A 13,052-nucleotide genomic window follows, 5' to 3' on the forward strand; every position below is an offset into this window, starting at 1 on the left:
GTGAACCGTCTCTGCACTCCCTCTATGGCAATAATGTCCTTCCTCAGATTTGGAGACCAAAACTGTACGCAATACTCCAGGTGTGGTCTCACCAAGACCCTGTACAACTGCAGTAGAACCTCCCTGCTCCTATACTCAAATCCTTTTGCAATGAAGGATTGCAAACAAAGACACAAAGTGCTGGAGTAACTCAGCTAGCCAGGCAACAGGAAGACATGGATCAATGGCGTTTTGTGTCAGCACCCTTCTTCAGACTGATTTAAGTGGGAAGAGAAAGCTGGACATTCAGAGAGGGTGGGACAAATCCTGGCAAGTAATGGTTGGATAGAGGTGAACTGGGATTAATTGGCAGATGGGTGGACGAAGGCTGGAGGTTAAAAAGGAGAGAAAAGGGTGTAAGATAATGAGAGAGGAGGAGGGAGATGTTAGGCCAGAGGAAGGGATACAGGTGGAAAGGGGCGGTGGGATTGTGGGACAAATGGATGTGTTACCTGGATGGGGCACAGGTTCTCCAGTATGTTGATACAAACCACAAACAGCAATGGGCCCACCACCGACCCCTGAGGCACGCCACTAGTCACAGGCCTCCAGTCTGAAAAACAAACCTTCCACCATCAATCTCTGCTTCCTTCCATGTTGCCAATTTTCTATCCAGTCAGCTAAAGGGCTATACACAATCTGTTCTAGGTGTGGTGGTGGCAGGTTCCTTCCAAGAGGAAAATGAAGTGGTCAGAATGCATTTGGAATATTGTGAGCAGATTTGGGCCCTATATCCGATCAGTTTCGGGCCCTATATCTGAGAAAGGATGTGCTGGCATTGGGGAGGGCCCAGTGGAGATTTACGGGAATGATCCCAGGAATGATTGAGTTAATAATGTCTGATGAGCATTTGATGGCACTGGGCCTGTACTCGCTGGAGTTCAGAAGGATGAGTGGGCACCTCATTGAAACTTACTTCATAGTGCAAGGCCTGGATAGAGTGGATGTGGAGAGGATGTTTCCACTAGTGGGAGAGTCGAGGACACAGCCTCAGAATAAAACCTTTAGAAAGATGAGGATGAATTTTTTTTGTCAGAGGGTGGTGAATTTATGGAATTCACTGCCACAGAAGGTTGTGGAGGTTGTCAGTGGATATATTTAAGGCAGAGATAGATGGATTCTTGATTAGTACATATGTCAGAGGTTATGGGGAGAAGGCAGGAGAATGGGGTTAGGATGGTGAGGTAGATTAGCCATGATTGAATGGCGTAGTGGACTTGATGGGCTGAATGGCCAGATTCTACTCTTATTTTTATGACCTCCCTGCCAATGACTCCCATTTCTAGGCTTTGGAGGCCAAGGCAATGGATAATTTTAAGACAGAGAGATTGATAGGTTCTTGATTAGTACGGGTGTCAGAGGCTGTGTGAAGAAGGCAGGAGAATGGGGTTGGGAGGGAAAGATAGACCAGCTATGAATGAATGGCGGAGTTCACCCGATGGGCCAGATGGCCTAATTCTGCCCCCAAGAACTTATGAAACAGATGATAAGAAGCAGATGAAGAAAAATTTGTAAAACCATGAAAAAAGGGCTTAATACATAATAAAAATCATTTTTAGTAGGAAGTTTTACGCAAAAAAAGTCATTGGTACAAAACACTAATTAGAAACCATGGGCGCAAGCAATGGCTTGGTCGATTAATTGACCCTCTGGCAAATTGCCCACAAGTGCGTTGGGTGTGGAGAGAAAGTGGGGTAACGGAGAACTACGCTGAAGAAGTGATCGATGGCTGGCATGGACTCAGTGGGCCGAAGGGCCTGTTTCCCTGTTGTATCCCTAAGCTAAATTTGGGGCTGCACAGTGGGGCAGCAGTAGAGTTCCTACCTTACAGTTGTAGAGGCCCGGGTTCAACCGTGACCATGGCTGCTGTGTGGATGGTGTTTTGTTTACCTTCTCCTTGTGACCGCATGGGATTTCTCCGGGTGCTCCGGTTTCCTCCAACTACCCCAAAGAGGTAGTCTGAAGAAGGGTTTCGGCCCGAAACGTTGCCTATTTCCTTCGCTCCATAGATGCTGCTGCACCCGCTGAGTTTATCCAGCTTTTTTGTATACCTTCGATTCTCCAGCATCTGCAGTTCCTTCTTAAACACCCCAAAGAGGTACAGGTTTGTAGGATAATTGGCTTCTGTAAATTGTAAATTGTCCCTACTGTGTAGGATAGTGCTCGTGTACGGGGATCACTGATCTGCGCGGACTCAGTCGGCCAAAGGGCCCGTTTCCATGCTGTATCTCTAAAGTCACAAGTTGTCAAGGTAGGATTAGCATTCAATGTTGTAAGTGTCTATGAGAATGAGGGGTGATCTCATAGAGGTGCATAAATCCATAGATCGGGTAGACGCATAGAGTCTCTTGCCCAGAGTAGAGGAATTGAGAACCAGCGCCATGGGTTTAAGGTGAGGGGGGAAGATTTAATAGGAATCAGAAGGGTGTATGGTGACGCAAATCATGGTAGGTGTATGGAACGAGCTGCCGGAGGAGGTAGTTGAGGTTGGTATTACATAGAAACATAGAAAATAGGTGCATGAGGAGGCCATTTGGCCCTATGAGCCTGCACTGCCATTCATTGTGATAGAAACATACAAACATAGAAAATACTGTAGGTGCAGGAGTAGGCCATTCGGCCCTTCGAGCCTGCACCGCCATTCAATATGATCATGGCTGATCATCCAACTCAGTATCCTGTACCTGCCTTCCCTCCATACCCCCTGATCCCTTTAGCCACAAGGGCCACATCTAACTCCCTCTTAAATATAGCCAATGAACTGTGGCCTCAACTACCTTCTGTGGCAGAGAATTCCACAGATTCACCACTCTCTGTGTGAAAAATGTTTTCCTCATCTCGGTCCTAAAAGATTTCCCCCTTATCCTTAAACTGTGACCCCTTGTTCTAGACTTCCCCAACATCGGGAACAATCTTCCTGCATCTATCCTGTCCAACCCCTTAAGAATTTTGTAAGTTTCTATAAAATCCCCCCTCAATCTCCTAAATTCTAGTGAGATTCTTCTTCTTCTTGCGTATGGCATGCACAGTCTAAAGTTGTACGACAACTTGTTCTATTTGATCTTATTTGATTGTGCACGCCAGGTTGATTGCATTTGTCGAAACAGAGTGGACAACGTGAAGGTTGCAATCTCCCACCCCATAGTAACTTGTGCCTGCCTTCTCCCCACATCCCTTGAATCTGCCAGCCCCAAGAGCTCTATCTAACTCACTTTTAAATCCATCCAGTGAATATGCCTCGACTGCCTTCTGAGGCAGAGAATTCCTCAAATTCACTCCCCTCTGGGTGAAAAAGTTCTCAATTTTAAATGGCCTTCCCTTTGTTCATTTCTGTGGCCCCTGGTTCTGGACTCCCCCATCACTGGGAACATTTTTCCTGCCTTTAGCTTGTCCAGTCCTTTAATCATTTTTTATGTTTCTATAAGAATCCCTCTCATCCTAAATTCCAGTGAATGCAAGCCCAGTTTTTCCAATCTTTCCTCATATGACAGTCCCGCCATCCCGGAGATTAACCTCGTGAACCTGCGCTGCACTGCCTCAATAGCAAGGAAATCCTTCCTCCACGCTGCTCTGCCTCAATAGCAAGGATGTCCTTTCGCAATGCTGAACTACCTCAATAGCAACGTTTAAGAAACATCTAGATAGGTACATGGATAGGACATGTTTGGACCAAACGCAGGCAGTTGGAACTAGTCCAGAACCAGGGGCCACAGTCTTAGAATAAAGGGGAGGTCATTTAAGACTGAGGTGAGAAAAAACTTTTTCACCCAGAGAGTTGTGAATTTGTGGAATTCCCTGCCACAGAGGGCGGTGGAGGTCAAGTCACTGGATGGATTTAAGAGAGTTAGATAGAGCTCTAGGGGCTAGTGGAGTCAAGGGATATGGGGAGAAGGCAGGTTATTGATTGGGGAAGATCAGCCATGATCACATTGAATGGCAGTGCTGGCTCGAAGGGCCGAATGGCCTCCTCCTGCACCTATTTTCTATGTTTCTATGTTAGTGTAGATGGGGCACGTTGGTCGGTGTGGGCAAGTTGGGTGGATCACAACTTGCCCACACTCTATGACTCTGTGACTGCACTTAATCCCAGTGAGGTCTGTACCCTGACTCTATGACGAAGTGGTTCAAGGGCTAAATGCTTTGTGCTTCTTGCAGGTGCAGTGGTGGACGCAAGCAGTAAATCCAGGAGGTTTGAAGTCCTGCCCAGCGGGACGCTCGGCATCCACAGCGCAGAGGTGCAGGACCGCGGGCAGTACATGTGCGAGGCGCAGAACGCCCACGGGATGGACCGGATCCTGGTCACGCTGGTGGTGCTGGCCCAGCAGCCGCGGATCGCCGGTGCCCGTTACCGGGAGGCCACCATCTACCTGGGCGAACCCTTCGCGGCCGACTGCCGGGCGCAGGGGATGCCCGCGCCGCAGGTGGCGTGGATCCTGCCGGGTCGGGGGATGCTGCGGGCGCCGGGCGACTCCGGGCGCAGGGTCACCCTCTCCGCCAACGGAACCCTGGCCATCCGGCAGACCGTCTTCTCCGACCGGGGGGTGTACAAGTGCGTGGCGGGCAACGCGGTGGGGGCGGACACGGTGACCGTCCGGCTCCACGTCCTGGCCCTGCCGCCCCGCATCCTGGAGCAGCGGTCGGAGAACGTCTCGGCGGCGGCGGGCAAGGGGGTCCACGCCCACTGCACCGCCCGTGCTGCCCCCCCCGCCAACATACGCTGGGTCCTGTCCGACGGCATGCAGATCCGGCCCTCCCAGTTCATCAACGGCAACCTCTTCGTCTTCCCCAACGGGACGCTGTACGTGCGCAGCCTGTCCGCCCGCGAGGTGGGCACCTACGAGTGCCTGGCCACCAACGTGGTGGGCATTGCCAGGAGGACGGTGGGCATCTCCATCCACAGGACTCCGGCCGTGGCCAAGATCACACCCTTGTCCCCCCGCAAGGTGGACATCGCCTACGGCAGCCTCCTGCAATTGGACTGCCAGACTGCAGGAGAGCCAGGGCCTAGGGTGCTCTGGAGACTGCCTTCCAAAGTGCTGGTGGACTCGCGGTACAGGTACGGGCAGCGTGGCGACACAAACGTGTGGGCGAGTCCAGCAGCAAAATGTTCCCAATGTTGGGCCAGTCCAGAACCAGGGGCCACAGTCTTAGAATAGAGGGGAGGTCATTTAAGACTGAGGTGAGAAAAAACTGTTTCACCTAGAGAGTTGTGAATTTGTGGAATTCCCTGCCACAGAGGGCAGTGGAGGCCAAGTCACTGGATGGATTTAATAGAGAGTTAGATAGAGCTCTTGGGGCTAGTGGGGCTGAGTCAAGGGATATGGGGAGAAGGCAGGCACAGGTTATTGATTGGGGACGATCAGCCATGATCACAATGAATGGCGAATGGTGCTGGCTCAAAGGGCCAAATGGCCTCCTCCTGCACCTATAAGGCCAACATTGCATGAGCTTTCTTCACTGCCTGCTTTACCTGTCTATGTTTCTGTGTCTCTAGACTCTAAACTCAATTGTTTGACATTGAACTCGAACTGTCTTGCTTTTTTGCAGCTACAGCAAGAGGATCAAAGTGCACGACAACGGGACCCTTGTGATTCTCTCGGTGATGGAGGGTGATGCGGGGGACTACCTGTGCGTGGCCAGGAACAGCAAGGGGGATGATTTCATGGTGCTGGAGGTCCACGTGATGATGAAGCCGGCCAGGATTGAACACAAGCAAGAGGGCAACCACAAGGTGATGTCCGGCAAAGACCTCAAGGTGGACTGCGTGGCCTCGGGGCTGCCGGACCCGGAGATCTCCTGGGCTTTGCCCGACGGCACCATGGTCAACCAAGCCTTGCAGTCAGACGACAGCGGGGCGAGGACGCGCCGGTACACCGTCTTCGGCAACGGCACCCTGTACTTCAACGAGGTCGGCCTGAAGGACGAAGGCGATTACACCTGCTACGCGGTCAACCGGGTCGGCAAGGACGAGATGAGGGTCAAGGTGAAGGTGTTGGCGGAGCCGCCGGCCTTCAGGGACCACTCGCCCGCGCTGGTGGAGGTGGCGCACGGCGACTCGGTCTCTATCAGGTGCCAAGCCAAGGGCGAGCCCACCCCTCGCATCGCCTGGCGCTCCCCGGCCAACAGGCTGATCTCGCCGTCCTCCAAGTACCAGCTCAGCAGCGACGGCACCCTGCTGATCCAGAAGGTGCAGAGGGCGGACAGCGGAAACTACACGTGTACGGCCAGCAACGCGGTTGGGGAGAGCGCCAGGGTCATCGCCCTGAGAGTGGTGGTCGAAGCGCCCAGCATCAACGGGCAGAAGAGCACCAACACAGTGGTGAAGGAGACGGCTACCAGGGAGAGCCGCAAACTCATTGACTGCCGGGTTGAAGGGGTACCGACTCCACGGATTATGTGGGTGTTACACGAGAATGTTATCCTGACCGCACCTTATTATGGAGACAGGATCAAGGTGCATCAGAACGGCACCCTGGACATCAAGAGCCTGAAGCAGTCAGACGGCATCCAGTTTTTGTGTATCGCCCACAATGAAGGAGGAGAGGCGAGGCTCACCGTGCAACTGGAGATGAGGAATGACTTAGAGAAGCCCTCGTTCACAAACCCGCTTAGCGCAGGAGTGGTCGTGGTGATTGGCAAAGGCGTCGACCTCAACTGCTCCACCAAGGGCAACCCGACCCCGGAGGTGACCTGGGTGTTGCCCAGCGGCAAGAGGCTGCTGAGCGGGCAGCAGCTGCCCAGGATGTCCCACGGGCGCGACGGCACGCTGCACATCAACGGCCCCACCGCCGCCGAGGCCGGCGCTTACCGCTGCATCGCCCGCAACACGCTGGGCTCGGTGGAGAGGCTGGTCACCCTGGAGATCAGCCGCAAGCCGGAGATCCAGAGTGGCTACACCAGCCTTGTCAAGATCCTGCCCGGCGAGAGCATGCGCCTCGACTGCCTGGTCAGCGGCGGCTCGCCGTCCCCCACCCCGCGGCTCTCGTGGGTTTTGCCCGGAGGCACGGTCTTGAGCAAACCGCAGACCCTCGGGCGTTTCTCCCTCCTGCTCAACGGGAGCCTGTGGGTACGCCAGGCGTCAGTGTACGACCGGGGCACCTACTCATGCCGGGCGACCAGCGAGCTGGGCACCACCCTGACCAGCGTGGCGGTGATAGTCATCTCCTACCCTCCCCGAATCACCAGCGGACCCGCGCCCGTCACCTACGCCCGGCACGGCGCCTCGGTGCAGCTCAACTGCATGGCTTTGGCGATACCCAGAGCTGAGATCTCTTGGGAGCTGCCCGACCGCTCGCGTCTCATCACCACCGCGTCTCAAGCCCGGCTCATCGGCAACAAGTTCCTCCACCCACAAGGCTCGCTTGTCCTCCAGAACCCCACCAACAGGGACACTGGCTTCTACAAATGCACCGCGCGCAACTTGCTGGGCACTGACTCCAAAACCACCTACGTGCATGTTTACTAAAGGAACACAAAAACATAGAAAACAGGCGCTGGAGTAGGCCATTCGGCCCTTCGAGCCAGCACGGCCATTCAATATGATCATGGCTGATCATCCAGAATCAGTACCCCGTTCCTGCTTTCTCCCCATATCTCTTGATTCTGTTAGCCCTAAGAGCTAAATTCTAACTCTCTCTTGAATACATCCAGTGAATTGGCCTCCACTAGCTTCTGTGGCAGAGAATTCCACAGACTCACAACTCTCTGGGTGAATGAAACTGATATCTTGAGACAACAAGACATGTGGATGATCAGCCATGATCGCATTGAATGGCGGTGCTGGCACGAAGGGCCGAATGGCCTACTCCTGCACCTATTGTCTATGTATCTATGTTACAACAGAACAGGCACATTTGGGGAGACATGGTGGCACAGCGACAGAATTTCTGCCTTAATGCGGCAGAGACCCAGGTTCGATCCCGACTACGGGTGCTGTCTGTACAGAGTTTGTGCATTCTCCCCGTGACCTGCGTGGGTTTTCTCCGGGTGCTCCTGTTTCCTCCCACACTCCAAAGACGTACAGGTTTTGAAGGATAAGGATTTGTAAATGAAACACAAAGCTCTAGGGAGACTCGCCCACTGTGAGATGTTTTTTTGTTGAAGGCAGAGATAGGGTAGTTTGTCGATTAATACAGGGTGTCATGAGGGGTTATGGCGGGAAAGGCTGGAGAATGGGGGTTAGGAGGGAGATATAGATAAGCCACGATTGAATGGCGGAGTAGACGCGATGGGCCGAATGGCCTAATTCTACTATTTCCATTATGAACATTATGACTTGGCCGGTGTAGTTTAGAGGCACAGACACGGCATGGAAACAGATCCCCTTCGACCCACCCAGTCCCCACCGACCGATGAGCAGCCCGTACTCTTATAGAAACTTACACAATTCTTAAGGGGTTGGACAGGCTAGATACAGGACGATTGTTCCCGACGTTGGGGAAGTCCAGAACAAGGGGTCACAGTTTAAGGATAAGAGGGGAGTCTCTTTCACACAGAGTCTCTTTCACACAGAGAGTGGAAAACCTGTGGAATTTTCTGCCACAGAAAGTAGTTGAAGCCACAGTTCATTGGCTATATTTAAGAGGGAGTTAGATGTGGCCCTTGTGGCTAAAGGGATCAGGGTGTATGGAGAGAAGGCAGGTACAGGATACTGAGCTGGATGATCAGTCATGATCATATTGAATGACGGTGCAGGCTCTAAGGGCCGAATGGCCTACTCCTGCACCTATTTTTTTTTTCTATGTACACCAGCATAATCCCAAAAAAAGCAGGGCCAATTTATAATTTTACATTAATATGTACAAAAGAGAGAGAGATTAGACTTGAGAGATACAGAAGTGAAACAGGCCCTTTGGCCCACCGAGTCCGTGCTAAACCAGCGATCACACCGTACACTAGCACTATGCTATAATTACCAGCAGCCAAATAACCTACAAACCTGTACGCCTTTGGAGTGTGGGAGAAAACCGGAGCTCCCAGGAGGAAACCCACGCGGGTCACGGGGAGAACGTACAGACGGCACCCGAGGGCAGGTTCGAACCCGTGTCCCGGGCGCTGTAAGACAGCAACTCTACCGCAAGGAGGTCTACCGCACGGCCACTGTGCCGCCTCTGGTCCCCACCCAAAACGTCACCCATCCACTCTCTCCACTGATATCGCCTGGACCCGTCGAGTTATTCCAGCACTTTGCCTTTGGTGGAAGATTCAAGCCCATTGGCGGTTCCTTGTGTTTCCATTTTCCTAAAAGGAATGTTTTAGGAATATCAGATTGTTTCCCAATGAAATAACCGATTACCTGCCTCTCATTCACAGGTCACACTGTCAGTCGAGATATGACTTCATGAGTTCAATGGAAAATGCACAAGATTTAGCTTTCATGTTCCTTCAAGTGATTTCAGTCGGAAATATGTTTTAGATACCATTTGCACTTACTACCGTATGCCTTAAAAGATGGGGCATGGGATGGGAATGTTTGATTTTAAAAATCTGTGTAAAATTAAAATATTTGGATAATTTCAAGCATTTGAATGTCTTCAGCTCCACAGCCTTAGAAGTATCAGTCGACAGATACAATACGATATGGTAGGACTTTATTTATCCCAGCAGGGAAATTGATCTGTAAAGTGTCGCACTATTGTTAGAAGCAATCCAGCCTAGTGTCAGGCAAAGGGGGTTCTGTCAAAGTAGCAAACACACAATGTTGGCCTCTGAAATCATTACCGTTTATGGAAAAGTCATAACTCAACACGGTGGCGCAGCGGTAGAGTTACTACCTCACAGCGCCAGAGACCCCAGTTCGATCCCGACTACTGGTGTTGCCTGTATGGAGTATGTACGTTCTCCCCGTGACCTGCGTGTGTTTTCTCCGAGATCTTTGGTTTCGAAACCTGCACTCCAAAGACGTACATGTTTGAAGGTTAATTGGCTTGGTGTAAATGTAAAATTGTCCCTAGTGTGTGCAGGATAGTGTGAATGTTTGGGGATCGCTGGTCGGTGCAGACTCGTCGGGCCGAAGGGCCTGTTTCCATGCTGTATCTCTAAACTAAACTAAGACAGTCTTAGTTTAGAGATGCAGCTTAGGAACTGGCCCTTGGAGCCCAACCAAACCACGCTGACCAGCGATCAGCCGTTCACACCAGTTTTATCCCTCGTCCCAGGGCAGAATTTTACACAAGCCAATTAACCTACAAACCTGGACAACTTTGGAATGTGGGAGGGAATTGGAGCACCCGAAGACCCACGCAGGTCACGGAGTGAATGTACAAACTCCGTACAGACAGCACTTGGGGTCAGGATCGAACCCGGGTCACTGGCACTGTACGGCAGGCGGCAACTCTACCGCTGCGCCACCAGCAATTAATGCCTTGGCCATGAATTCTCCTCTTATGGTTGATTTTGTTCGTAAAGTTGTCTGCAATTATTGATCATTATCGGTTGAATGACTAAAAAGATAGGAAAGGGGTGATCAGTGATCGGTGTGGAGTCAGTGGGCTGAAGGGTAGGTTTCCATGCAGTAGCTCCAAATTCAAACCAAACAGCACAGCACAGGGACAGGCTCATCAACCCACAATATCCATGCCATACATCATGCCAGGTTCAACTAATCTCTAGTGCCTGCACCTGATCCACATGAGTATAGAGATTGGGAGATCATATTGCAGTTGTATATGACCTATATAGGTGAGGCCGCATTTAGTGTATTGTATTCAGTCTGGGTACCATGCTATGGGGAAGGTGGTGTCAAGCTGGAAAGGGTACAGAGAAGATTTACCAGGACTAGAGGGTGTGAGCTATAGGAAGAGGATGAGTAGGCTGGGTCTCTATTCCTTGGAGCGCAGGAGGATGAAGGGTGATCTTATAGAAGGGGTATGAAATCATTCGAGGAATAGATCGGGCAGACAGACGCACAGTGTTATGCCCAGCGTAGGTGAAGTGAGGACCAGAGGACATGGGTTCAAGATGAAGGGGGAAAGATTTAATGGAGATCTGAGGGGTAACTTTTTTGACACAAAGGATGGTGGGTGTATGGAACGATCTGCCAAAGGAGGTAGTTAAGGCTGGGACTACCCCAATGTTTAAGAAACAGTTTGACAGGTATATGGATAGAACAGGTTTGGAGGGATATGGGCCAAACGTGGGCAGGAGGGACTAGTGTAGATGGGACATTGTTGGTCGGTGAGGACAAGTTGGGTTGAAGTGCTTGTTTACATGCTGTATCCTTATATTCCTCCATTCTCTGCATACCCAACTGCCTATTCAAAAGCCTCTTAAATGCGACAGTTGTATTTATGTGCCTCCAGCACTGCCCCAGGCAGTACATTCCAAGCTCTCGTCACTCCAAACGCGGTCTAACCAAAGTCTTATTGAGCTGCATCATGACTACCTGAAGAAGTCCCAAAACAACATACTCAGGCCACAAGGAATCACCACGAAATCTCACCCTTGTCATCATTGTCTCTTCCCAAGTATGTGGTTAAAACATTAAGAAGTCAAGTGGAGCACCTGTTGAAGGAGGTTATTTCCATGCTTCATAAGGTCATAAATGACAGGAACAGAATTAGGCCTTTCGGCCCATCTGGTCTATTCCGCCAGTCAATCACGGCTGATCTATCTCCCTCCTAACCCCATTCTCCATCCTTCTCCCCATAACGCCTGACACCCATACTAATCAAATGTGTGTTTGTAACTTTGCATGTTTAGTTCTGTGTTCAACTGCATGCAATATGCAATCTGCACATATGTGTGGAATGTGCCATCAGTACATATGCATGTGTGAGTGCACAATAGTGTATATTGTATGCAGTTGATCACAGAACTGTAGCATACAAAGCTACAAACACATGCTTGATTAGTACAGGTGTCAGGGGTGATGGGGAGAAGGCAGGGAATGGGGTTAGGAGGGAGAGATAGATCCACCATGATTGAATGGCGGAGTAGACTGGATGGGCCGAATGGCCTAATTCTGCCCCATCACTTATGACCTTATGATCACGCACATACACACACACTCACACACACGCACACACACACATGCACACGCATACACACAGACACACACACACACGCACACGCAAGCGCACACACACACGCGCACACACACACACACACACGTACACACTCACACACACACACACACACACACACGTGCACAAACACACACACACACACACACACACACACACACACACACACACACACACACACACACAAGCACACACGCACACACACACACACACACACTCACACACACACACACACACACACACACACATACACACACTCACACACACACACACACACACACACACACACACACACACACACACACACACACGCACACACACACACACACACACACACACACACACACACACACACACACACACACACACACACACACACACACACACACACACACACACACACACACCAAACCTACTGACAGCCAAACAGACAATGCAAGGAGCAAAAAAAAAACAAATGCTGGGGGAATGAATGAATGAATAAATGATACTTTATTTTCGCATGTGGCATGTCACGGTGAAATTCCTTGTAACACATACCTTACACAGTGTATGCAAAGAGTCGCCACGCAAAGTGCTCAATGTAGCCGGAATTCACTTAGCTGGTCAGGCAGCATCTGTGGAGGGAATGGATAGGCAATGTTTCGGGCTGGTTTAGGTTTAAGATAATTGTCGGCACTTGTACCAAGGTACAGTAAAAATATTTGTTTAAGAGGGAACTGCAGATGCTGGAGAATCGAAGGTTACACAAAAAAGCTGGAGAACCTCAGCGGGTGCAGCAGCATCTATGGAGCGAAGGAAATAGGCAACGTTTCGGGCCGAAACCCTTCTTCAGACTGATCGGGGGCGGGGGTGGGCGGGGACAAGAAAGGGAAAAGGAGGAGGAGCCCGAAGGCTGGGGGATGGGAAGAGACAGCAGGGGGGCTGAGGAAGGGGAAGAGACAGCAAGGACTAACAAAATTGGGAGAATTTTAATTTTGTTAGTCCTTG

General features: G+C 51.0%; 1 protein-coding gene across 1 annotated transcript in view; it reads left to right on the forward strand.

Annotated features, from left to right (window-relative positions):
* The window catches only part of LOC129694181 (matrix-remodeling-associated protein 5-like), a 68,895-nt gene extending 56,840 nt beyond the window's left edge, over positions 1-12,055 (forward strand). Inside the window, 2 exon segments of the mRNA XM_055630899.1 lie at positions 4,195-5,095; positions 5,587-12,055. Coding sequence (XP_055486874.1) covers positions 4,195-5,095; positions 5,587-7,504 — 2,819 coding nt within the window. The 3' untranslated portion in view covers positions 7,505-12,055.
* The last annotated feature ends 997 nt before the right edge of the window (positions 12,056-13,052 follow it).

The sequence above is a fragment of the Leucoraja erinacea genome, unplaced genomic scaffold, assembly GCF_028641065.1.
Source record: "Leucoraja erinacea ecotype New England unplaced genomic scaffold, Leri_hhj_1 Leri_56S, whole genome shotgun sequence".
Lineage (NCBI taxonomy): Eukaryota > Metazoa > Chordata > Chondrichthyes > Rajiformes > Rajidae > Leucoraja > Leucoraja erinaceus.